Source organism: Leptopilina heterotoma, unplaced genomic scaffold (genome assembly GCF_015476425.1).
Source record: "Leptopilina heterotoma isolate Lh14 unplaced genomic scaffold, ASM1547642v1 Lhet_87, whole genome shotgun sequence".
Taxonomy (NCBI): Eukaryota; Metazoa; Arthropoda; class Insecta; order Hymenoptera; family Figitidae; genus Leptopilina; species Leptopilina heterotoma.
In genome coordinates this window covers 619,919-647,444 of record NW_025111190.1, presented here as the reverse complement: position 1 = coordinate 647,444, position 27,526 = coordinate 619,919, and the positions used below count along the sequence as shown (strand labels likewise).

Genomic DNA, 27,526 nt, shown 5'->3' with positions numbered 1-27,526 from the left:
CCAAATAATTGCTGATAAGAAAGAAAATTCTGTTAAATGAAATTGCGTTAAAATGAGTTTTTTTCAACTAAAACTTGATTAACAGAAATACTGTTAAGTAAAAATTCTGTAGAAAAAATTCGATTACATCAAAATTTTGTTAATATAAAATTTAAATTAACTTAAAGTCGATGACACAAAAATTCAAAAATTAAATATCGACTAAAAAGAAAATTTTAAATAGAAATAACAATTGACAATTATTCAAATATCAAAATTTTACTAAAAAAAATTATTAAATATTCATTCATTCATTTAGAAAATAAAATAAATAATAAAACTAATTAAAGTGAAATTTTAAAATAAAATAAATAGTAAAGAAAATTAAAATAAATTCGGAAAATAAAATTAATAATCAAAATTTTTTTTATTTTATTTTTCATAAAATTCAAATTATTTTCCTTGAATATATATTTTTTATATTTTTATTTTTAAAACTGACAAAGTATTTGCTTGAAAACTTCTGAATTTGTTTTCGATAATTCTAGAGAAGATTAAATAATGACTTTCAAGTCATATTTTTGATTAAAATAAAATTAGTTGCAATGTATTTAATTGCTTAGGATTTTAAATAATTTATTTAAATTATTCACAAATTTTAGAAAAATACACTTTTATACTAAAAGAACTATTTCGGAATTTCATAAAAAAAATTTAATTGATAAAAAAATATTAATTTGACAGAATAAATGAGAAATGAAAGTCAAGAAATTCTATTTTTCTGTTTCATTTGCTTTGATATCCCCGCCAGGATATTATAAATTTTTACGAGGACGTGAGTACCACGAAGAAAAAAAAAATTTTTTTTTGTGTTTCCTTTATTAGTTGTATAGTGGTACAAAATACAACAATTCAAAATGTTTCAACAACAAAATTGTATATATTTTTATTTTCAACAAATAATAACAAAACAAATTGTATTATCAATATTAATGACACTGTATATAATACAAATATACATTTTACATTTCTAAATATGTTTATAACACCAAATTTTCTCTATGTTTCCATTATCTTTCTTTGAATATTATTACAAGCATGCATTCGTCAAATCTAATTAACTATCTTTCCTTTGTATAAAAAAATCTATGTCCCTATTTTATATTATCAAACATTATTTTACCAAAAATATTTTTAATTTGTTTGTAATTATTTTTTTTTTGCAATTGTATTTTATTCTCTATTTTCTTCTCTTAAACTGATGAAAGAGTTTTTCAATATAAAGAATAAATATAATGTCAATAGAAAAGTACATTATAAATGAGAAATAATAATGAAAATTATATTTTCTATTCTTCTAGGTAATTCATTAGCCAGTAGTGATAAATCTATGGGAGGATATTTAAAACCAACGACAGCAATTCGAACAATGAATCAAGATGCTTCCGATATGTTGGAATATCCATTTCTAACAATGCAACAATATCCACCTGGATTTATTTTACACATTGGTATTAAATGACAAATTACTCGTAATATTTAAACAAGTAATTAATTGCGAAATTAAGTGAAAAATTTTTTATAGTTGTTTATTTATTTATTTTCTCAATTTTTAACGGGACAAAAGTTCTTTTGTAAAATGCACTTGACAAAAATTATCAACTAAAACAATATCAAAAAATCAGCAAGAATATAACAAATGTAGATTATTACGTATTATTCAACATTTTTTTAAAATTAATTATATTTTAAATTTGATAGAAAATTAAGTAGTGGCGTTAATAATTAAATATTGTTATTAATATTAATTGAATTTATCACTCGGTGGTATTTTAATCAAATTTTGAACTAATAATCTGCATTAATAATCGTTGTGTTTAAGATGTCTATTCACAGTTTAAAATTAGTTGATATTTGCATTCTTTGTCATAACTTTTCTTTTCAAATGTTTTGAATTTTAAAATTAATGTATTGCTAACAATTGAATTCTTACAAACCAATTTCTATCAAAATATTGAAAATAATTGAATTCGTATGAAGAATATTTATTTATGAAAATAATTAAATTCTTGCGAACAATTTTATTACAATTTTCAAAAATATTTAAATTGTTTTGCAGAATTTCCTTAATTTTTTTGAAATTAACGGAGATTTTTAAATAATTTTGATAGAACATTTTTAAAGTATTTTAATTTCATGAAGAATTTATTTTAAATATTTTAAAATAATCATGTTTCCTATAATTATAATTAAAAATTTGTTTATTGACTAATTTCACTAAAATTTTTTAGGCAATAATTGAATTCTTCCCAAAATTTTATAACAACGTTTGAAAATGATTGAATTGTAGCAAAGAATTTTATTGTTTATGCAAATAACTGAATTCTTCACAAGAATTTTATACAATATTTTTGAAAATAATTGATGTTTTTTTGAATAATTTCTTTGAAATTTATGAAAATAATGAAGTTTTTTAAAAAATTGAAATTGGAAATTTTGAAAGTAGTAGAATTTTAAGAATTTCTTTCAACTATTTAATAAAGTAATCATATTTGTTAATAATTTTAATTAAAAATTTTGATTACTGAATTTTATTAAAATTTTGAGGAAATAATTAAATTATTTTCAGAATTTTATAACAATTTAATAAAATAATTGAATTAATTCGAGGAATTTTATTAAAATATTAAAATAGGTTGAATTCATTTCAAGGATTTCTTTAAGTATCTGAAAACCATCGATTTTGTTAATAATTGTAATTAATAATTTTATTATTAAAATTATTGATAAAAAATTGAATTCTTTTGAATAATTTTATCAGTTTTCGAAAATTTGTAATATTTAATGCTTTAGAAGAATTGAAATTGAAAACTTGATTACTGAATTTCATTAAAATCCTGAGGAAAGGAATCTTGCTAAATTTTTACAACAATTTTTTTAAATAATTGAATTTCTGTTAAAAATTTTATTATTTTTTTTAAAATACAAATTGAATTCTTATAAAGAATTTTATTGAAATTTTTGAAAGTAATTGAATTGTTTTGATGAATGTTATTAAAATTTTGTAAAACAATTAACTTCTTTTGAGCAAATTAATTGAAATTGAATGAAAAATAATTGATTTCTTTTATATAATTTGATCAAAACTTTTGCAAATAGTTGAATTCAGTCAAAAAGTTTTATAAAAATTATTAAAAATAATTTATTTTTTCGTGAAATTTTGTTAAAATTCTATTGAAGACAATTGAATTCTTATAATATAGAATTTTATTAAAATTTTCAAAAATATTTGAATTCTTTCAAAGATTTTTATTAAAATTGTTAAATATTCAATTATTTCGAAATCTTTAAAAATAATTTTTTAAAATAACGTGATTTTTTTGTGACATTTTGTTAAAGTATTGAAAATAATTTAATTCCTGTCAAGAATTTTATTCTTTATGAAAAGAATTGAATTATTTCTAAGTGTTTTATTAACATTTTTGTAAAATAATAAATAATTCTTTACTCAATAATAAATAATAATTATTATGTAGGTAATATGTGTTTTTTTTAATAGTAATAATATTGTTAGTATAATGTAATTGTGTTTCATTATAAAAAATATATAGAGAAAATTAATTTATTTTTCAGGTGGATTAGTGAGTGCAAGATCAGTTAAATTATTGGAAAGAATATCCAATTTAGAAGAACCGGAAGGTCGAGATGCTTGGTGGACAGAAATTAGAATGGAGGTTCGTTCCCACGCAAGAGCCTTAGCTTGTAATGTTGTTATTGGTTATCGGGAAGAAACAAGCATCAGGTAAGACAATTTTCCGAATTATAACTAAACTATCAAAATTACGTTCACGTCAATTTTATTTTGCAATCTTTTTTCTAGACAATTTAGAGAAATGTTTTTAAAATAATTTTCAAAAAAATAAATACAGTTGACTCTCGATAAATTGAATGTCAAGGGACATAAAAAATGTTAATTATCGACATTTTTATTTATCGAATGCATATTGAAATTCTAAATTGAAATTATTAATGTTGGGTAAACCAGAGGTAATCAGACACAGTAATTAGAGTAAAATATAAGTATTTTATTAAAGAACAAGAAACGATCACGAGGCGATACTTTAAGCAAGGACGCTACCAGCGAACTGAAACGCTATCGCGTTTCAATAAGTCATGTGACTTTTCTATAAATTTCCTGATTGGTCGAATATACAAATGGCCAAAAAACGCGGGTCTTTATATTTGAATTTAAAGTTCTTTTGAGACTAAAACTCGAATAATTAAATAATAATTAACTTTATAGTCTGACACTTCCCCTCGAGTAAGAGTCTCTAAACAAACAGAATATCACTTAAGCTGTTTCAAACCAGCTGACGTCGCACAAAACACTAATTTGGATTTACAAAGTCCCTTGGTAAGGAAATCAGCTACCTGCTTTTCACTAGGGATATGTTTCACTGAGAAAAGTTTCTTTCCGAGCACTTCACGTATGAAATGATGGCGAATGTCTATATGCTTGGTTCTTGCGTGAAATGTGGGGTTTTCCGCCAAGGAGAGACAACTCCTGTTGTCGCACCAAATCGTGAGATTTCCAAGTTCACCGAATCCGAGTTCCTGGACGATTCGCTGAAGGTGAATGGCTTCCTTCACGCACTCTGCCATCGCCATATATTCGGCCTCTGTTGTCGAAAGGGCCACGGTTTTTTGTTTACGTGAATCCCAGGAGATGGGTCCGCCTCCTAACATAAACAAGTATCCGGTTTGAGACTTCCGGTCTTCAAGGCAACCACCCCAATCCGCATCCACAAATCCCTCGATAGGTCCCAGTTGTTTTTTGAATACGATTCCTGAGTCAGCTGTTCCCTTTAGATACCGAAGCACCCGTTTTGCGGCCTTCCAGTGTTCTATGCCGTAACAGTTATTGAACTGTCCCAATTTGCTGATTGAATACGATATATCGGGACGAGTTGTCACTGACAAGTAAGTAAGAGCACCCACTAATTCGCGATATGGGAGCTTTTGCTCTTCGTCACTCACTTCTTCGTTTTTCTTGAGTTTGGTTCCGAGGTCCATTGGCGTGCTGACTGGATTGCAATTAGTCATCTCGAATCTCTCGAGTAATTCATGGACGTAACCCTGTTGACACATTTTCACTTCATTTTTCGTTTGAGTGAATTCTACGCCCAAGCAATATTTTGCATCGCCGAGGTCCTTTATATCAAATTCAGAAGATAACATTTTTCGAAAATCATTAATTCGTTTTTCCTTTTTAGCGGCTACCAAAATGTCATCGACGTAGACGACAATCAGCAAGATTTCTTCCCCTGCTCCGGATTGAAAAAGGCAAGGATCTCCCGTTGTTGGATTGGCACCGAATTTCCGCAGGATTCCGTCGAGTTTTTGATACCATGTTCTTCCGGCCTGTTTCAGTCCGTATATCGACTTTTTTAAAAGACACACTTTGTCACTGCCTTTAAAATCACTTAACATTTTCTTCGCGTGTTTTCCTGTTTCACTGTCACTTTCGATGTCGATCACATGTTGTAGATAGTCCTTGAAGTGTTTCGGGGGTTCCATCAGGATTTTCTCGTCTAATTCTCCGTTGAGGTATGCCGATTCAATGTCGAATTGCTTTATTTTCAGATCGAGTTTTGCAGAGAGAGAAGCCAAGAGTCGAATGGTGCTGAAACGAGCTACTGGTGCGAATGTTTGACCAAAGTGTATCCCAGGTTGTTGACTAAATCCTTGTGCAATTAGCCGTGCTTTTCTTCTTTCTATTGAGCCATCTGGATTCACCTTGTTTCGCAAGATCATTCGACTTCCTATGACCTTTGAACCATCTTTTGGACGTTCTGTTAAAATCCAAGTCTTTTTCTTGATGAGTGATTTCATTTCTATGGCAATTGCTTTTTGCCATTCATCAGCATCTCTTCCCCTCAAAGCTTCCCTTATTGAAATTTCAGAAAGGTAGGTTTGATCCTCAGTTTCCATCTCGCCAACTTCTTTGGTACTCGCAGATTGATTGTTCTCCAATTTGGTATTGCTTCTTAATCCGCTTCTCGTACTGATTCGTGGCAAGTCACTTTGAGATTTGACGTTGGATTTGCTTCCCTTGGGTCGTCCTGGTTTTCTTTTTTCTTCCTCTGCTGGTGCTTCTCTTGTCTCGTTCTCGATTTCGATGTTGACGTCTCTTGAAGGTTGTTCTATTTTTTGTTGTGTGGGTTCTGTCACTGTGTCGTTGTTAAATCCCTGAAAATCTTCCTGTTCTCCGGTTGAGTACCAGTCGTCATCGTTTTCGATTTCACTTGTTTCGTTATTTTCAGATACTGTTTCACGATTTTTCGGTTCTGCTTCGTGCTCCAAGATGGTAAAACGATGTTCCGTATCTCTTTCGATGTTTTTTGACGTAATTGCTTTGTTGTTTTCACAGGATTTTCGATGAATATTCGCGTCTTCGAGAAACTTTACATCTCGGCTCATGATCACTTTCCGTTTTTCCGTCGACCAAATTCGGTAGGCTTTTGATTCGTCCGAGTATCCAAGAAACTTTCCCTCGTGACCACGCTGATCAAGTTTACTTCTTCCAGGGTCTCTATCCAAATAGTAAACTTTGCTTCCGAAAATTCGCAAATTTGACACATCAGGCGCGTTTCCCGTCCATTCTTCGTATGGAGTTTTTCCATTGAGACTTTTTGCAGGCATCCGATTCCTTAGATAATTTCCAGTGTTTACTGCTTCTGCCCAATATTGGTCCGGTAAATTGGCATCCATCAATAAGCACCTTGCTGTGTCCAAAAGTGTTCTATTCTTTCTTTCGGCAGTCCCGTTCTGCTCGGGGTTATGTGGTACCGTAAGTCTTCTCGAGATTCCTTTTTGTTTTAAAAAGTTGTCGAATTCTGTGTTTATATACTCGCGTCCATTGTCTGACTGAATCATTTTGACCTTTTTGCCCTTTTGTCTTTCCACCAAGGCCACATATTCTTTGATTTTTTCGAACACTTCCGCTTTGGATTTCATAAACCTGATATCACAATACTTGGAGTGATCGTCGATGAATTCGACGTAGTACTTTGCTCCACCGAGTGAGGCTGTTTTTATCGGGCCCCACACATCCGTGTGAATTATATCCAAAATGTCAGATTTTCGGTTGGACACTTTTGGGAAGGGGGTTCTTGTCATCTTCCCCTTAAGACAAGTTTCACAGTCAAACACATTTTCGGATTTTTCGAGTTCTACACCTGTCACTGCACCTTTGTTAACCGCGTCGCGAATGTCTCTGAAATTTGCGTGACCGAAACGTCGATGTAAAATCTCGAGCGTCGTTTTGCACACTTTCGAATTTGATACTATGTTTGCACTATCACAAGCTTCCTTCACATAATACAGATTACCCATCCTTTCTGCGTAAAGTTGCATTTCACCTTTCGAATTTAGAATTTTCGCGCATTTATTGTCGAACAAAACACTGAAACCTTGATCGGTAATTTTCGAGACTGACATTAAATTTGTCCTCAGATCAGGGGCAAGGGACGTATTCTCGAGCGAAATACACTTTAAATCACCATTGACACAAGTTTTAAATTTCACTGTTCCTTTTCCTAGAGTCTCCGATGTCGAGTTGTTCGCTAAATTTAACACTCCGTGATTAGGATCAGTAATTTCCTGGAAAATTCTCTCGTCGTTGCACAAATGGGTTGAAGCACCGCTGTCCAAACACCAATTTTTGCCGAAACCGATTCTCGAGTGATTAGTCGCGTTTAAACACAGTTCTTCCGCGGTTTTAGCCGAGTGATTATTATCTTTGTTATAACGACATTCGGATTTCTTATGTCCGAATTTTTTGCATGTATGACACTGAAATTTAAATCGAGGTTTTTGTTCCGTTTTGTCGTTATGTTTAACTTTTGCACTCACTTGTTCACGTTTCTGACCACTGTATTTGTTTGCCAACATGGCGTCTGAATTTTCAGCTTCTCGACTGCTTTTTCGCGCATCACTCTCTTCTAATATTTTTGTTCGCATTATTTCTGGTGTTGGCAGGTTATCTCGCGACTCGATGGCGCACCTGAAGTTCTCGTAACTTCCCGGGAGACTGTACAGCAACATTATCGTCAGTAGATCAGGATTTATATCTATTTCCATATCCGCTAACTTATCGACTGTGTCGAAAAACTGGTTGAGGTGATCCCTGACGTCATGTCCTTCCGCCATTTTTTGCACTGTGAGTCTTTTTAGAAGCGTGGCCTTCCTGGCCGGACCTTTCGATTGGTAAATCTCTTCCAACTTGAGCCACATTTCTCGAGAAGTCAAGCAGTTTTTTACTTGTTTCAAGTTGTTCATTTCATGATCATTAAGCTTCCTCAATATAATATATACCAATTGTTTAATTTTTTATTTTAGAATAATTATTTTAAAGTGTTAAGATAAAATGTCAAAAAATACAAAATTTCAATTTTTTGTGAAAATTTAAAATATTTATTAATTCTATAAATTTTGATAAAATATATACTTTATATACATGAATCGATTCGTTTTTATGTCAGGAATGCAATTTTGACAAGAATTAATAAAAATTTTAATATAGAAAAAAGTTACTTCAAACAATCCAAAAATTATTTTTTCAAAAATTAAAAAATTGTTGAAAAAAAATTTTTTTTTTAGATATTTTTGAAAATCCTTTTGTCTGATTTTTGGTATTCGTGACCGTAATACACCTACAAAATTTTATCAAAATCCGTCAAGACGTGTAAGAGAAAATTTGTCCACAAGAATCGGTGACATACACACACACACACACATACATCCGGACATTTGTTCCTCTCGACGAATTATATATACTACACTTGAAAATTTGTAAAAATAATTGATGGTTCTTAAAAATTCGGAAATCGACATCACTATAAGGCTTCCTTTATGAGGAAGCAAAAAGAATTCGACTTCAGGGTTGCCACAAGTCAGGGAAGTAAAGGAATTCAGGGAAAAGTCGGGGAAATTAGAATTGGTCAGGGAAATCAGAGAAAAGCCAGGGATTTTTTTAAAAGTAGATACTGTTAAAATTTTTTAGAATTTATAAGAACATTCTGAATTTTGATGTTTTTTGTTTAATAAAATTCTTGGTAAAATTTCAAAAATTTTCCTCATTTCAATTATTTTTAATATCTACTATTTCAATAAAATTTTACAAAAGAATTCTATTATTTAAACAAAATTTTAATAAAAATTTCACAGGAATTCAAATACATACCAATTTTTTATATATTTCTTCGCACCAATTCAATCATTTTTAATTTTTTAATGAAGTTTCTCCAAATAATTCAAATACATTGAGAGAATTGAAAAAAATAGTTTTTAGAAACTCAATTATTTCGAAAAATTTAAATAAAATTCTTTTAAAAATTCTATTATTTAAAAAAATTTTGACAAACTTCTTTACAAGATTTAGTTAATAAACTTGCAATTTTAATAAAATTTTTCTATACAATTCAATTATTTTCAATACAATTCTTCTTGAGAATTTAATGATTTTCACAAATTTTATGGGAATTCAATTATTTAAAAAACATTTTACTAAAATTCTTCGCTAGAAATCAATTATTTTTATAAATAATAAAATTTTTCTTGAGAATTCAATTATTTAAAACATTTTTGATAAAATGCTTTATAAATTTGAAAAATTATAATAAAATTGATCGTAGAATAAAATTATTTTCGTAAAATATAACATTCTTCCTAGAAATACAATTATTGTCAAAAATATTTGTAAGAATCTTCAAAAGAATTCAATTACTTTCGCAAAAAAAAAAATTCTTCAAAGCAATTCAATTATTTAAGAAATTTTAATATAATTCGTCCCAAGAATTCAATTCTTTTCAAAAATAAACAGTTTCACAGGAATTCAATTATTTAAAAAAGAATTTTTTTTATTTCTTTGCCAGATTTCAATTATTTTTAATTTTTTAATAAGATTTCTCGATGGAATTTAATTATTTTTAAAAAGTTTTTAAAAATTCTGAGAAATTCAATTATTTAAAAAATTTGAATAAAATTCTTCACAAGAAATTAATTATTTTCATGAATAATAATATTTTTCTCCGGAATTCAATTATTTTTACAAATAAAATTTTTTTCGGGAATTTAATTGTTTAAAAAAATTTTTAATAAAATTCATTGCAAGAATTCAATTATTTTCATAAATAACAAAACTTATCGCAGAATTTCAATTATTTTTTATACAATTTTAAATATGATGATAGAAAATTACATATTTTATTCTTAAAATTTTTTTAAAAATATTTTTAAAATTTTGAAAATGAATTTCAGCTAAAATTTATATCATAAGAATATTGTTTATAATTTTGAAATTTTATAACTTTTAAAATTATAAAATAATTTTTTTTAAATAATTTATTTAAATAATAAAATTCAATGAAATATTCAATTATTAAATAAATTATTTATTTTTGTATGTAAATAAATGAATTCTCGAAAAATTCACCGAAAGAATTCAATTATTTTTAAAAATGTTGATAAAATTCTTCATAAAAATTGAATTTTAAGAAATATTCAATTATTAAATAAATTATTTATTTTTGTATTTAAATAATTGAATTCTCGAAAAATTTTCTAATAAAAATTTATTAAAAAATGAATTTCAGGTAAAATTTTAGATAATAATTGAATATTAGAAGAATTATTGTGTGAATTTTTAGAAATAATTGAATTTTGAAAAGGGTTCAAATTAAAATCTTAGAAAATTTGAATTTCTAGCTACAATATTCTTATGATAAAAAATAATGATTTTATCACTTTGTCATCTTAAATTTATTATAAAATATGAGGAAGTCGATCACTTCGAGTCGAAGACTCGGAGTGATCGATTTCCTTATATTTTGTAATATTTATTCTCATAAGTTATTGAATTTGAGAATCTTAATTCCTATAGAAAAATAATAATGATTGAATATTTATTTAAAAAAAAAGTTACTGATGTTCTTCAGGGTCAGGGAAAAAGTGAAAATTTTCTCTGGAAATCAGGGAAAAACAAATTTAACATTTTGTGGCAACCCTGGACTTGCAAAATTTTGTTTTTAATAAAGTTTTTAAAAATCTTCTTTACAATAAATTGAAGACATAATTTTTGTTCTTAATTTAATGTGTGAAATATTCTTAAATAATAATTTGAAATAAATTTTCAGTGACGATGTATGTGTACTAAATGCATCGGGAACAGCCGCAGTAATTAATCTTCACAATATAAATCAGGATTTGGATAATTCTCTTGTGAATCGACCACAACAGGGAATGGCAGCCTCAATTGATTCGGATCGTGAAAAAATCCAGCAAAAAGGAAACACAAAGAGCGATAAAAATGACAATGAAACACCAATGACGAATCAGACACAATTGGGAAAAATAAAGAGAACATCTGAAAGTAACGATCACGAGATTCCCTATAGTCTTCCCCTGAGTAATTGCAGTCTCTGTCATTTGCCCTACAGCGAATCAAGTGTACCATTTAAAGTGAATGCAACAAAATGTGCCGTTTGTCGACGGGCAAAAGTTCCCGATGTTCTTTTCACAACAATCGAATTGCCGGATAATGTTCCCGTGACTGGTCGTGGTTGTTTCATACAGGCGATAGTTTGCAAATGTAAAAAAGACCTACGCGGTGAATTGAATGCAAAGGAAATTTCTGATTGTCTCCCATTTCTCGAATACGAATTACACAGTTTATTGTTGAATAAACTAAAAGTGAAAGGAATGAATTCAATTTTTGGACTTAAGGTACAAGTTTCGGTTGGTGAGCGTTTAATTATTGGTATGGCTATTGGTACCGGTGTTTTTTTAACATCACTGCCCACACCGTCACTGCCGCGAATTGCTTCTGGTAATTCTTGGAACAATGAAGAACAACTTAACGAAATTCAAAAGAATCTTGTGGAAACTGTAAAAAAGAATAGAGAATTTTATAAACTCAAAAGTACAGTAAGTAGAGTCGATTTTATTTTATTTTTTACATTTTTTAAAAATATTTTTATTTTATTCATAAATAATGCAAATTACAAAATTTTTTATTTTCCAATATCAACTTAAATTTTTAAATAATTTCAAATTCAAAGATTTTAAAAATTCACTTATTAAATAACTAATTAATTATTATTTACTATTTTCAAAGTTTTTAAATAAAATTCTTTTCAATACAATTTTAATAAAATTCATTACAAGAATAAAATTATTTCACATTAAAAATTGAAAAAATTCACTTTTTAGCTAAAAAATGGTTTTTTTCTTAAAGTTTTAATAGAATAATTCGAAAGAATTGAATTTAATTATTTTCGTAAACAATAAAAAAATTCTTCCGAAGTATTCAATTATTTTCAATACAATTTTAATAAAATTTCGTTAAAAGAGAATTTAATTATTTTTAATTACAAAAATTTTAATAAAATTCTTTGAAACAATTCAAGTTTTATTAAATTCTAATAAAATTCTTTAAAACAATTTCAATTTTTATTAAATTGTAATACAATTCTTTGAAACATTTCAATTTTTATTAAATTGTAGATAATAAAATTCCTTGTAAGAATTTAATGATTTTTTGAAATTTTGACAAAAATATTTGTAGGAATTCAATTATTTTCAATAGAATTTTAATTCAATTTCTCGAAAGAATTAAATTATTTTTAAAAATTGTAATAAATTTCATTGAAACAAATCAATTATTTTCAAAATTTTTTCGTTGCAATTAAATTATTTTTATAAATAATAAAAATCTTAGCAGGAATTTAATTATTTTTAAAAAATTTAAGAAAATTCTTCGCTGAAATTCAGTTATATTCCAAAAGTTTTAATAAAATTCTTTGAAAGAATTCAATTTTATTCGTAAATGGATAATAATAAAATTCTTCCCAAGTATTCAATTATTTCCAATATAATTTTAATAAAATTTCTCGAAAAAAAATTGAATTATTTTTTATTTTTAAAATATTTAATAGAATTCTTCGAAACAATTCAATTTTTTTTTAATTTTAATAAAATTCTTCCAAAAAATTTAATAATTTTGAAACATTTTGATAGAACTCTTTATAAAAAGTGAATACAATTTAAAAATTTAACAATTTAAATTGTATTTATTCAACAAAAATTTAATGTTTTAAAATTAAAAAGCAATTTGTAAACGCAAATTTATAGAAATTAAAATTGTTTTTAAATTTTTCTTGCAAAAATAGTGTCACAAAACTTTTTCTCTAAATATAAATTAGTAAAAATTTGAACTATACTTAGAACAAAAATTATGTAAAATTTGTAAAAATTAATTTTTTAAATTCTACATAGAACATGACATTAAAATAAATAGAATTTAGGTTTCTTTATAAAATAAATAACATTAACCGAATTTTACGTTAATAAACATTAGTTTTTCTACAATTTATAAGTAACTATTTTTATGTTTTAGGAATGTTAAATTAAATTGTGATCTGTAATTAAAAACAATCTTGTTAAATTATTTTTTGTTTTTATTTAATCTTCTAAGCAATTAGAATTTCATTTATTTTAAAATTGTTAACATTTAGAAAGAAAAATTAGCAAAAAAAAAATTGAAAAACGAAAAATTAATCAAATTTAATTAACTTAGTGCAAAGAAATATTCGGAATAAAAAGATTATTAATATAGATTTTATATATTTTTAAAAAATGTTTTTATTCTATTTTTATTATATTATTTATTTAATTTTGTTTTAATAAATTTAGAGATCGAATAAGGCTTTTCGAAATTATTGACGAGAGTATTTTAATTTCAGGATACTGATAATGGAAGATCGAGATCTGACACTGACGAGTCGGACGATGATCTTCCGGATATGGATTTAAGTTTAGGAACAAAAGACGCTTGCGTTTTGGAAGTGGACGACGTTGAGGATATGGATAGAATTTGTTTATTGATGGATGATACTCCGCCAGACGATTTTCACGTTGTTAATACGCAATCAATTCCTGGACTAGAGGATCTTGAAATTGTTAGAAATTTACAGATGTTCACTCAAGTGTCAAGAGCAAAAATACCATCTGGTCAATTTGGTTCTATGCCTTCAAAATATTTCGCCCGATTACTTCAGGTGTGAGATAAAGAAAAGAATTTTATAAACTAATATTAATTATTAGAAAATTACAAAATCGACTTTAATAAATTTTTTTTTACACGTTTCCGATTAATATTTTTTTACACATTTCTGATTAATATTTTTTCTATATTTCCGACTAATGAATATTTTTGTTTTTAGACTGTGTATTTCAAATTGCGACGAATGGTTCCTTGTGCCCTTTGCGATATGAAATTTAGAGTTGCTCTTCCTGAACAAGATGAAATACAATTGTCGGTTGTTGGAATGGCTCTAGGCCTTGGAGAATCTTCGAAATATTCGAAGCACAAAAGAAAGCATATGACCTATTCATCAAGTAAAGATCAATTGAAAAAATCGGGTAAGTTGAGATAGAATTTCTCTTAAAATTTTTTTATTATTATTATCATACTCGACGTTTAACTTTAATCATGTTTTTCATCATCGATCGTTTAAATTCAGAAAGAATTGAATTAATATTAAGTTTAAAAAAAAAGATAACGAATATTACGCATAAAAAATACTTTTTAAATAAGTAAAATATTATGAATCTAATCGCATTGGAAATTTCAACTATGAATCGAATTTAATTTATAATTTATAAATGAGAATAAAATAAATCTATTTTTCTCTTTTTCTATTTAGACGATTATGATATGATTTTCACGCTTGATGAAGACGTGGCGGAAAATGTAACAACCACCACTACAGAAACTGCAATAAATCCACCAAATTCGCTTGTTTCGACTCAAAAATCGAGGCCACGCTCACCATTGAGAACAAAATCACACACATCCCACAAACATAAACACGTAAGTTTTTGCTCGAAATATAATTTACATACATATTTCATTTCATTTTAAGAGAAAATAGGAAAAATGTTTCAGTAAATTAATTTCACTGAAATAATCAGGCCAATCAAAAAATGATAAATTATTCCAAATAATATACAAATTGAGAGGAGAAAACATTTAATTCGAAAAACCAATTAATATTAAATTTCCAATATTATTCATCTTTTTTTCGAAATCAACATTTTAAAAATAAAACATAAACGAATAAGAATGAATTTAATGTCAATTTAAATTCAGCTAAATTTTTCTTTTATTAAATTAGGTTTATTTTTAGTTTTCAATGTCAACTTCAATTTTTAAATAATTTTAAATTCAAAATTTTAAAAAATTCACTTATTAATTTCGTAATCAATTATTATTATTATTTTCTAAAATGTTAATAAAAATTTTCCAAAGAATTTAATTACTTTCTAAAATTAAGTATAAGACTATTCTTTGAAACAATTCAATTATTTTCAAAAATTTTAATAACATTTTTCAAAAGAATTCAATTATTTTCAGAAATTTTAAAAAAATTTTTCAAAAGAATTCAATTATTTTCTAAAATTTTAATAAAATTCTTCTGAGGATTTCAATTATTTTTAATACAATGTTTATAAAATTTGTTGAAAAAATTTAATTATTTTTTAAATTTTTAATAAAATTTTTTGAAAGTATTCAATTATTTTCAGAAATTTTAATAAAATATTTCGAAAGAATTCAATTATTTTCTAAAATTTTAAGAAAATTTTTTAAAAGAATTCAATTATTTTCTAAAATTTTAATAAAATTCTTTTGAGGATTTCAATTATTTTTAATACAATGTTTATAAAATTTGTTGAAACAATTTAATTATTTTTTGAATTTTTAATAAAATTTTTTTCAATTATTTTTAATACAATGTTTATAAAATTTGTTGAAACGATTTAATTATTTTTTGAATTTTTAATAAAATTTTTTTCAATTATTTTCTTAAATTTTAAGAAAATTCTTTGAAACAATTAAATTATTTTCAAAAATTTTTCGAAAGAATTCAATTATTTTCAATACAATGTTAATAAATTTTTTTTTCGAAATTATCCAATTAATTTTTAAAATGTTAATAAAATTTTTTGAAAAAATTCAATTATTCTCAAAAGTTTTGATTAATTGTTTTATAAGAATTCAATTATTAATCTTCGCATACATTCAATTATTTTCAGTATAATTTTCCTGAAAATTCTTAAAAGAATATAATTTGTTTTCAACAATTATAATAAAATTCTAGAAAGACTACAATTATTTCTAAAAACTGTTAATAAAGTTCAATAAAGAAACTTTAAAAATTACGTAAAACTTGAAAGAAATTCTTTTGAAATTTAATGTCTATAAAAATTTTCAACTAAAGCCATTAAGAAAACTAAATTATTTAAAAAAAAACTTAAAGAAATTCATGTAAATAATTTAATTATGAGTTAATAAAACTCTGAGAAGAATTTAAATATTTGCTAAAAATTTTAATAAAATTCTTCGCATGATTTTAATTATTTTCAGTACAATTTTTATAAACTCGAAAGAATTCAATATTATTTTCAAAAATTGTTATAAAATTTTTGGGAAGAATTCTATTATTTCCTAAAAATATTAATAAAGTAATCAAAATTTCAATTACAGTATTAGAAAATATGATTATTTTAAAAACTTGAAAAAACTTCTTTTTAAAATTCAATTACTTGTAAAAATTTTTAATTAAAATTATTAAAAAAACTAAATTTTGAAAAAATTTGGAGTTTTTCGAAAGTCTAGTTAGTTTCTATAATTTTCCATTTTCGAGAATTTTCATTATTCTAAAAAATATTTTGAAAATATTATTTATTTGCGTTTTTGCAATTGTTGTTAACATTTTTTGTTTAAAATCGGTTTTTAGAAATTAATACATATTTATGGTTATTTTATAGAAATAGTTTTAATAATTAACGATCATTGTTATTGTTGTTAATTGGAAATTGTTATTGCATTGTTATTAATTTAAGAAGAAACAATTTTTGTATCTTAAAAATTGTGTTAATGAAAAGAGAATTATTTTCTCTTTTCAAAAATCTTAAAATTATTTTTTAATTTCTTTAATTAAAAATTTTAAAAAATAGAATTAAATTTAAATTTATTAATTATTAAACAATTTTTAAGACTAAAATATTATTTAGTAATTAATAATTAAATACACTTTTTTTTGATAAGTGATTAGATTTTGTTTTTGATTTACTTAATTTTCTTACATTTTTAATTAAGGTTTCTCTTCATTTTCCTTGTCAAAAATATAAATATAAAATTGTATAGATAAGAAAGGTTCATTGAATTAGAAGGATAAAGTATCGATTGCAATAAATTATCTTTTTTTTTCTTCTAGGTACCTTTAAAAGAACGATACGGAGTTGATATAACGCCACTTTCTTATTTACCCGGAGGGAGAATCGAGAGATATCTGGGGAATCTAAATTTCTTTTTTATTAGAGAAAGCACGTCCATTCGAGAAGTAAGCGAACATTTTTTTTCTTTCTCTATTGCATTAAATAACTACTATATATTGAATTCGAGCTTGCGCTAATTTATTAAACTCTGTTGTTTTTTTTCTTTTTTTCTTTTAAAGAATGGCGGAATTAGTGGATTTACCCACAGCTTTGTTAATGAAGTTTTGGCTATTGTTCGAGCCCACGTAACAACATTGGGTGGAAATGCAATGGTCGCATTTTTTATGACGCAATGCGTACTCCTTCACACCCCACACAAAAATCACGTAAGTCTTTCGATATTTCTTTTTTTAATTCTACAATCTTCTTTCCCCTTCTTTTCAACAAATTTTAATTCTGTAGAGAATTTCTATTTCTTTTAAAATCTCTAAAGAATTTTCCCTTTTTTTCAATTCTTTAAAGAATTAAATTTCTTAACTTGATAAAATATTCAATAATTTCGTACAAAAATTCAGGCCTCGGATATTATAAAATTTACGACTTTTTTCGACAAATTTTCGAAAATTACGAAACAATTCAACTATTTTTATAAATTACTAAATAAATTTTCAAAAATTTACAAAAAAAAGAGTTTCAATAATTGAAATTTTGTAAAATTTAATTGAAAATAATTGATTTTTTTCCAAGTGTTTGATAAACATTTTTTAAAATAAACTTTAAAAGAATTTTAATTGCAAATTTTGAAAATAAAATTGATTTCTCAAAAATTTTAATAAAAAATCTTCAAGTGTAAATTTAAAAATGGTAATTAATGAAAATTAGCTACAAAAAAATTATATTAAAATATTTTTGATAAAAATAATTCTTAGAATTTTTGCATTCTAATTTTTTAAAATTCAATTATTTTCAATATTTTTAAATACAAATTTCCAAAAATTCAAATACATACAAAAAAATAATAACATTAAAATTTTTGACAATTATTTTTAACATTTTAACAACATATGACTTTTTTAGATTTTTAAAAATTTTAGAGAAATCGCGTTTATATATTAATAATTAAAATTCTTTAAAAATTCAATTATTTTTTTAATAGAATTTACAAAATTTCAATTGTTTGGAAATTTTTCAATTATACATAATGGAAAAAAAAATCTTTCATAAATTATTTTAAAAATATTTTTGAAAAATTTCTTTATTATAATTTTTTGAAAATTAATTAATAACTTAAAAAACATGAGACAGTTAGAATCATTATAAAGAACTGAATTTTTGTATTTAAATAATAAATCTGTTTATATTGTGGCCTTAAGGTCACAATATAAACAGATTTATTTGACAAAAATTAAGGTCCTGAAAACATTCTAAGTTGTATTTAAATAATTGAATTCTCTAAGAACTTTCGGAAAATTATTAAAAATAATTGATTCCAAAAAGAAGTTTGATTAAAAATTGTCGAAAATAATTGAATTTTAAGAGAATTAAAGTTGTAATTTTTACAAGTTATTAAATTTCAGAAGGTTTTAAAAAGAACTTTTTTTAATTTTATTCCCGTATAAAAACAAACAAGAAGTATTTAAATATTTATTTAACAAAATTATTCAAGTATTAAATAATTAAATTTATAAATCAGTGAAAGATCAAAAGAATAAAAAATAAAATTTTTGTGATGACACTGAATTAAATAAACGACTTTTTCGACTTTTTTTCTATTTTAAAACGACTAAAGCGATTTTTTTTGCACCTTAAAGTCGATCCGAGGCCTAAAAATTTGTTGTCTTTTTTGAAAATCTAATTTACGCTAAGAAAGAAAAAATAATTAAAAATATATTTGAAATAAAAAACAATAATAATTTAAAATACCGAAAAGAAAAATGGAAATTCCGATTTAAAAAAAGATAACAGCCAATTATAATTATTAATGTTCTTTTATCAATGTCTGGCTTATTAAAAGTTAGAGAAGCAATTTTTCATGAAATTAAAAAACAAAAACTTCCGATTACAAAATTTATGAGTACAATTTAAATTTGCAAATGCAGCAATTGAACATTATGCGGAATTCAAATTATATGCAAATTAAAATTTAATATCGTAGTTATAAATAATATGGAGACTGAAAACTTGAAATTTGAAATCATAACGAGAAACCAAGTGTAAACTTGAAATTAGATTTTGTCTTAAGAATTCTCAACAAAGTTTTAGCTAAAGATCGACTGTTTCCTTGTGATTACGCAAGTTTTTTTTTTTTTTTTGAAAAATTGGAATAGAAATTAAAGAAAAGAAGAAAAAAAAATGCCCTTGAACAATCTTCCTAAAGCATACACTCTAAAGAAACTCATCTTATAGTGGGTTATAAAAGGAATGCAATATCCTGCCATGAAAGAGAAGCTAAATTTTGTTAGAATTTTGTTCCAACTTCCCGTCTATAAATGGAAATGATAAAACCATTATGTGCAAAGGAAAAAGGGGAAATTGATTCGTGACTAGTTGGTTGCTTTTCCTCAATCTTTCGCAAAAGAAAAATTGTTATGTACCTCAAACACGACTTTGACCTCTTGTCTGGATTCAATAATTTATGCAAATAGACAAAATTATAATTGTTAAGTGACAACGTTTTTTTTTTTTTTTTTTAAATCAAGGTTCACATTTTATTTAGTTTTTTTTTCTTTAATACTTAGAAATAAATTGCGGAAAGAAAAAAAGGTTGTAAATGACTCGGTATTTTGATTTACAGGGACTTTTTTGTACTATTTTTTCGTTTTATAAAGAACTTTTATTTTTTTCTTTTTAGAAATAATTTTTATTTTACTTTTTTTTGCTTAGAAAGAATTTTTGTTTTATTGTTTTCTCTTGGAGGAAGTATTTGTTTTATTAGGAGAAAGTATTTTTTTTATTAGGAGAAAGTATTTTTTTTTTGGATTAGGAAGAAAATTTGTTTGTCGAGTAGAAAGATTTTTTTTGCGCAATTTGCGATATGTAATTAAAATAATAATAAGGATTATTTGACTATAAAAGACATTGAAATGAATAAATAGAGGACAATCCTAATGAGTTTTCAGCTCTCTACGAATTAGAATGTAGAATTGTATTATTGTCGACACTTTCATTGTCTATGTAATAGAGACTAATGTGATTTGAGTTAGTGAAGCACTGGTTCATTGAAAACAGATATATGAACGCTTTATTGCGTACTCTGCCACTGGAAGGTCATGGAAGATCATTGAATTACATCGTATATATAGAAAATTCAAAACTGTGAATTGTGCATACGCTTATATTTATTTGGCTTACGTGGGTATATTCGTCAAAATTCCTCGATAATATTGCTTTGGAGTGACGTAATAGGTAAAAATCTCACGCTATGTCACACACAAAGACATTATTGTTTTAATTCGATTTGAAAAATAAGAGAGGGCACGTTTATTAATTTGATTTTAATTTAATTCTTTGATTTAAATATGCTAGTACACGATTTTCTCTCTTGTTTTTCTCGCAATAGGAGAAAATTTCAACTTAATATTGAAAGTGATTTTTTTAGTAGGTAGATTGATAATTATTTTCATCTTTGATTTTTTTCAAGTAAATTCCAATGAAAAAATTAAAAATAAATTTGTAAATGCAAATTCCTTTATTATTTTATTTTATTCATCTTTATCATTTATTCTTTTTCTTCAGTTTTTTGTCAATTATTTAATTTCTTTTAGTCAGTTTGTTTGTCAGTTCAGAAAATTTTAACTTAATATTGAAAACGATTTTTTTGTCAATTCTTTTTGTTTCCTTTTATTGATTTCTTTATGTAAAGTAAAGTCCTCTGAAAAAATTAAATATTTTGTAAATATAAATTTATTGTACAATACACAATTTGTAAATACAAATTTATTTCTAACTTTCAGGCCTCGGATAGTATAATTTTTTCGACTCTTTTTCAAAAAATGCGACTTTTCGTTCAAATATTGTAATAAAATATATTTTTTTGTTATAAAATGCTTATTTTGATTTTCATAGTATGAAAAATAACTATAGTAAAATATTTTCCGGTAAAGTGTAGTTTTTTGGAGAATTTTTTTAGTTCACAAATTAATCTTTTGTCCTAAAAAGTGAAATTGTCATTATTTTTGAATTAGACAATTTTTTTTGGAATTTTGTTTGTAGATTTCGACAATAACAGAGTTTTTATAGGTCGTTTTTATATTTCAAGAAAATCAAAGCACGTTACAAAAATTCTGGTTTTTTTTGGTTCTTTGAAAATACTGAAAACTTTTAAATTGTCCTGTAAATTTTCTTTTTCACCTTAAAAACTTTTAAAAAAATCATAAAGAGTGAAAATTTTAATTTTCTATTAAAAAATTATATAATAAAAAATAATTTAAAAACTAAAGAAAAATTTTAATAATTGAATTCTTGAAGAACTTTCTAACAATTAAATTTTAAATTTCGTTTTCAAAAAGTTTCAAATTGAAATCTTTGATAATTAAAATTTCAAATAACTACAAACAACTATTACGAAGAACTTTGTTTTTTTTGGAATATTTTAATTCATTGAATATTTAAATTATATATTAATTGAAGAAACTTCGAATAATCAAAATTTCGTAAAATTGAATTAAAAAAATGTTAAATTTGATATGAACTTGATTTTTTCTTTTAATAATAGAATTCTCAAAGAACATTTACAAAATTGTTAAAAATAATTAATTTCCAGAAGAATTTTAGTTAAAAATTCTAGATATTTGAATTTTAATTAAAAATTCTAGATAATTGAATTTTAAAATAGGTTTTAAGGTAAAAATATTTGAAAATTTCAATTCAAAACATTAAAACCCTTAAATTGTTCTTGAATATTCTTTTTCACCTTAAAAACTTCAAAGAAAACCATAAAGAATTACAGTTTGTAATTTTTATATAAAGAAATCAATTTTTTTTAACATTAAATTGTAGAAAAAATTTCTGAAAATTATGAAAAATAACTGATTAAGTGAAGAATTCTGATTAAAAACTCTACGAAATAATTAAATATTGGAAGATTTAATAGAAGAAATTTTTAGAAGTAATTAAATTTCAAATAGTTTCTATTTCAAATTTTTCAGATTTTAGTAACTTTAATTAAAATTTCTAAAGAACTTTGTTTTCTGAAAAATTTTAAATTAAATAGTTTTTCAAAATTATTAAAAATATTTTATTTAGAGAAGAATTTTAGTTAAAAATTCTAGAAAATAATTGAATTTTGGAGAAGTCTCAGTAGTAATTTTTAGAAATAATAATTAAATGTCAGGAAGTTTTAAATTAAAATGTTTTGAAAAATTCAATTGGCAATATACTTATTTTAAAAAAATTATTAAACTTTTGAATAAATTAAGTTGAAAATTCTATAAAATACAATTGAATTTTAAAAGAATATTACTGTTGTAATTTTTAGAAGTTATTCAGTTTTTGTTATTGAAATAAATTTTATGTTTTGAAAAATTTTACCACAATTTTGAAAAGTAATCGTAATTTTAGAAGAAGAATGTTAAAAAGTATAAAAACAATAATTGGAATTGAATTTATTATTTGAATAAAGAAAAATAGTTAAAAATTTTCTGGAAATTAGGGAAAGCCATCAAATTTTGAATAATAAAATAAATGACTTTTTCGACTTTTTTTGTACATACTTCGAAATTTGAATTAACTGAAAAAACTTTTTTTTGCGCCTCAAAGTCTATCCGAGGTTTGAATTTTGTCCTCTTTTTCTTCAGTTTCTGTCAATTTTTTTATAACTTGGAATTGTTGATGATGAATTTGAATGAAGAAGAAAATTTTCTCTTATGAATGGAAAACATTTTTTTCTATTAGAATAGATTTTTTTTTATCTTGCGCGGGGTAAATTTTCATCGGAAATGGAAATTTAAATTCGCGTAGGTGATGTAATCACCTCCCCTCAGAAATGAATAATAATGACGTATTTCGATTTTGTCTTGTATTGATGAGTGGGACCACTTGTGAAATAGCATAAAAGCGTTAATTACTCGGAGAACCTGATGTTATTCATTAAAAGGTGCTTGACGCTTCTCATGTTTCAGGGACAGTGTCTAATTAACGTTGGCGGTGACGTTGTTTCCGTTTCATATTTCGGAGATGAAAGACAAATTGGAAATACGATTTGCTGACCTCAACCACCTCATTCAGCACCACCATAGCCAATAAATTTATTGAATCGTGGAATTTTTCATTTTTCAACAAAACTCATTTCTATGGTGAACTGAAATTCAAATGGAGGAACAAAATTTCCGTCATCAGTTGTATATCTTCGATTTTTTTTTTTGGAAAGATTTTCCCAAAAGGAGTTGAAAATTTTCCAAATCAAATAGAATTTGTTCTTTTAGTGAATTTTTTTTTTATTTTTTACTACAAAACTAGAATTAGTGATGCATGTAGAAATTTTTTTATTGAGAAAAAAAAATGAAAATATTTTCGTTTATTTTCATTTTTATTTTTCATGTGATTCTTTGTTTTGTATTATTTTTTTATTAAGGCTCTCTTAAAGTGCACCACTAATTATTCTCTCTGTGTTTCATTGTTGTTATTAATAGAGAAACTGCGTAGGAGCCTATCATGACCTTTTATATTAATTTGAAAATTCGTCTGACTTTTGATTTTATAATTTTCTTTTAATAATACAAACAATAATAGAGTCGTAAATTATTAATAGTTTATTAATAATGTAATTATTATTCAATTCTCTATTAATTATTAATAGTTACAACGTTAATATGAATAATAATTATTGATTATAAATTAATTGACCCAAATTCGAAGAACACATTAATTAGGTTAGACTTTTATTAATTAGTCAATTAGTTAATTAGTTTTAGTTAATTAATTCAAAAATATATTAGTTTATTAATTAGTTTTAAAAAAGTTAGTTTGCTATAAATCTTTACCTTTTTTTAAATTTAAAAAAAAATTTATTTTTAAAAAAACCATAAAATGTATCAAATTTCTATAGTTTACTTTGTCAGATAATCAATGAAATTTTCAAAGTGCCAATTTGGATATTACATAAAAGGCTGAATTTGTGAGAAACTTTTGCAATGCAAAAATTATTTCTGCCAGGAAAAAAATATTTCTTCACAAATAAGTTATACAAAAAAATAATATTCAGAGTGAGAGGAAAATAATCTTTTTCCTATTTTGCAAAATTTTCTGTTTTAGATATTTTAAAATATATTTACAAATAATATTTCTGTATATAAATATTAACCCTCGGATATTATGATTTTTTTGAATTTTTTCAGACTATTTAAAAAAAATCGACTTTTTTTATCTTGTTTTCAAAAAATTCTACTTATCTTCCAAACAATACAACAAAATACCACTTTTTTTTGGTACAAAATGCAACTTATTTTGATTTTTATAGTGTGAAAAATAATTAGTCAAGTCTTTCAAAAATTATTATTAAATAATTTTTTTAGATAATTAAATTTTTCAAAAAAAAAATAATATTTTTAATAATAAAAAAGTTTTTATAACATTTTATTGCGAACAAATATTTAAAAATCAGATTTTAAAGAATTTTAATTATAAATTTTGAAATGAATTCAATTCTAAAAAATTTAAATGAAAAATATTGAATTGAAAATTTGAAAATGAAAATTAATAAAAATTATAATGAAATATAATGTTTTAAAATAGTAATTGATTAGATAGAATTTTTATAATTTTTTCATTTTGATTATTTAATTCAATTATTTTCCATATTTTCAATTATAACTACTTTTAAAAATTTAAGTATACAAGTATCAACAAAAAATAACATACAAATTTTCTAAAACATCTAATTTTTTAAAATTCTTATTAAAATTTGAAAGAAATTAATTTTGTAACATTTTATTGAAAATAGTTGATTTTTTCTCAGTACTTCGTTAAAATTTTTAAAAACCATATTTTGTGAATTTTTGATTAAAATTCTTCAAAAATTTGATTAGTTTTTGAAAATGATCTAAAAACTTCTTTTGAGAAATGCAAAATTATTTTCTAAAAATAATATTACAATTCTATTAAAAAACTAATGCTTGGAATTTTTTTATTATAATTTTTTTAAATGCAATTATTTTCTCAAACTTAATTAAAGTTTTTAAAAATTATACTCTTTTTAATCTTATAATTAAAATTTTGAAAAAATTATGGTTTTTTATATTCGTAATTTAAATTATTTAAAAATTTGATTATTTTTAAATATTTGCCACAAACGGTTTTAAAAAATTAAATTATTTTTCGGAAAATGTAAATAAATTTCAATTATTTACAATTGGAAAATCTATTACATAATATACTTTAAAAAATTATTTTACAATACCTAGTTACAAAAATAATTCTCGGTTTTTTTTATAATAAATTATTAAAATTGAACTATCTTCAAAAAATGTAAATTAAAATTTTCAAAAAATCTGCTTTTTTGACTTATCATAAAAATTTTGGAAAAATCCTGCATTCTCATATTTATAATTCAAATTCTTCAAAACCTTGATTATTTTTTAATATTTTCAAAATTTTGTTATAAAAAATTCAATTATTTGAAAATTTATATATTTTTTCTTATTAACAATTTATAATATTGAATTTATATTATAAACATATAAATATTATAATATTAAATTATTAAATATTACCATAATATTTAAATATTATGTTATATAATACATATTTTGTGAATATATTTATAAATATTTAACTTTTATAGTTTATTATAGTTAAAAAAAGAAGAAAAATGTATTAGACTCTTTTTAATAGATTAAGTAGAATATGAAATTTTTACAATAGTTTTTTAAAAAAAACCATACTAGTCCAATGCAGGGTTCGTTATTATAAATATATTTGTCAATGCAACGGTTACTTAATATGGTTACTTAAACTTCGAATTATTCTCTAATTATACAATTTATATAAAACTGCGTACTATTTTTTAATGCCGTCGTCTTTACAGACTTTATTTTTATTTTTAAACAAATTTACAATTTTTATTTATATTTTCCTCAATTTATAGTCGTATATACATTGTCTTTTTCTTATTTTTTTTATTATAAGCTAAATCGATTTAAAAAAATCATCAAAAATCATCTTTCATTTTGCTGAAAGTGTGAAACTTTTTGCAAAATTTGACAGTTTTTTGTTTTACTCAAAAAATACAAGAAAAAAATATTACAAATCAAAATAAATTTCGCTTTTTTCTCAATTTTACTCTTCAAAGTTCAAATGAGTTTTTATCAAAAATGCAAATAATAATAAAGTAAATAAATAATTAATAGAAAATTTCCGTTTTTTTATAAAGAATAAAATATTTGTGCAAAAAATTTGAAATTAGTCTGGTCTGCATGATTAGAAATGGATTCAGCCTATTTTCAATTTTAACTATATTTTGTTATTGTGCTCAGAAATAGAGACTGATAATTTTTTTTTCAAATTAGATTTTTTTTTAATGTTATTTAACAATTTTATTACTATTTTTTGTTTGTATCGTGCCATTGCTTTTATTAATCGATTTACGTGAAAAAAAATGTTTGCTTACGTTATTATGTAAATATTTTTAGATGCGAAAAATTCAACAAATTTTTTCAATTGCAAACAAATAAAAAATTGTTTGCCGAAGAAAGAAGAAGCAAAAAATAATTAAAATGTAAATTTGAAATTGCAATACAATCGAAAATGATATGCTCACTAATATAGACTTTACAAGTTCTTTGCATTTATAAAGAACTTTGCGATTTTTTGTCAAAATACCCGCTGTATTCGCTACATTAATATTATTATTATTATCTATAAACTCCGCTTCATGGTTTATAGACCATGTAATTAAATTACATTAACTAATGAATTTCAATTTTGTGGAATTGAAAAAAAAAATTGTTAAAAAGAATTCTGTAAATATAGTATCGGCTACGAATTAACTATACATTGAGAAAAAGAAATCTTTTTGTAAATAACTTCGACATGTAGAATTTTTATATAGTGTTTTTTCTTAAATTATTATAATTTATTTAATATATTTTATGCTAGATAGTTTTAAAAAGCCAAAAATTCATGATTGATTTGAGCTTTTTATTATTAGATTTATAACTACTACAGTTTGATAATAGTATTCGATTTATTATTATAACAATGATAATCAGAA

At 23.9% G+C, this 27,526-nt stretch overlaps 1 protein-coding gene across 1 annotated transcript in view; it reads left to right on the top strand.

The window, feature by feature from the left end:
- LOC122511571 (C2 domain-containing protein 5) overlaps positions 1-24,618 on the top strand; it is a 35,307-nt gene extending 10,689 nt beyond the window's left edge. The window contains exons 7-15 of the mRNA XM_043626926.1: positions 1,341-1,490; positions 3,613-3,781; positions 11,175-11,964; positions 13,782-14,096; positions 14,262-14,460; positions 14,745-14,911; positions 17,319-17,444; positions 17,559-17,705; positions 23,439-24,618. Of these exons, the coding sequence (XP_043482861.1) occupies positions 1,341-1,490; positions 3,613-3,781; positions 11,175-11,964; positions 13,782-14,096; positions 14,262-14,460; positions 14,745-14,911; positions 17,319-17,444; positions 17,559-17,705; positions 23,439-23,525 (2,150 nt within the window). The 3' untranslated portion in view covers positions 23,526-24,618. The remainder of the gene's footprint in view (positions 1-1,340; positions 1,491-3,612; positions 3,782-11,174; positions 11,965-13,781; positions 14,097-14,261; positions 14,461-14,744; positions 14,912-17,318; positions 17,445-17,558; positions 17,706-23,438) is intronic.
- The last annotated feature ends 2,908 nt before the right edge of the window (positions 24,619-27,526 follow it).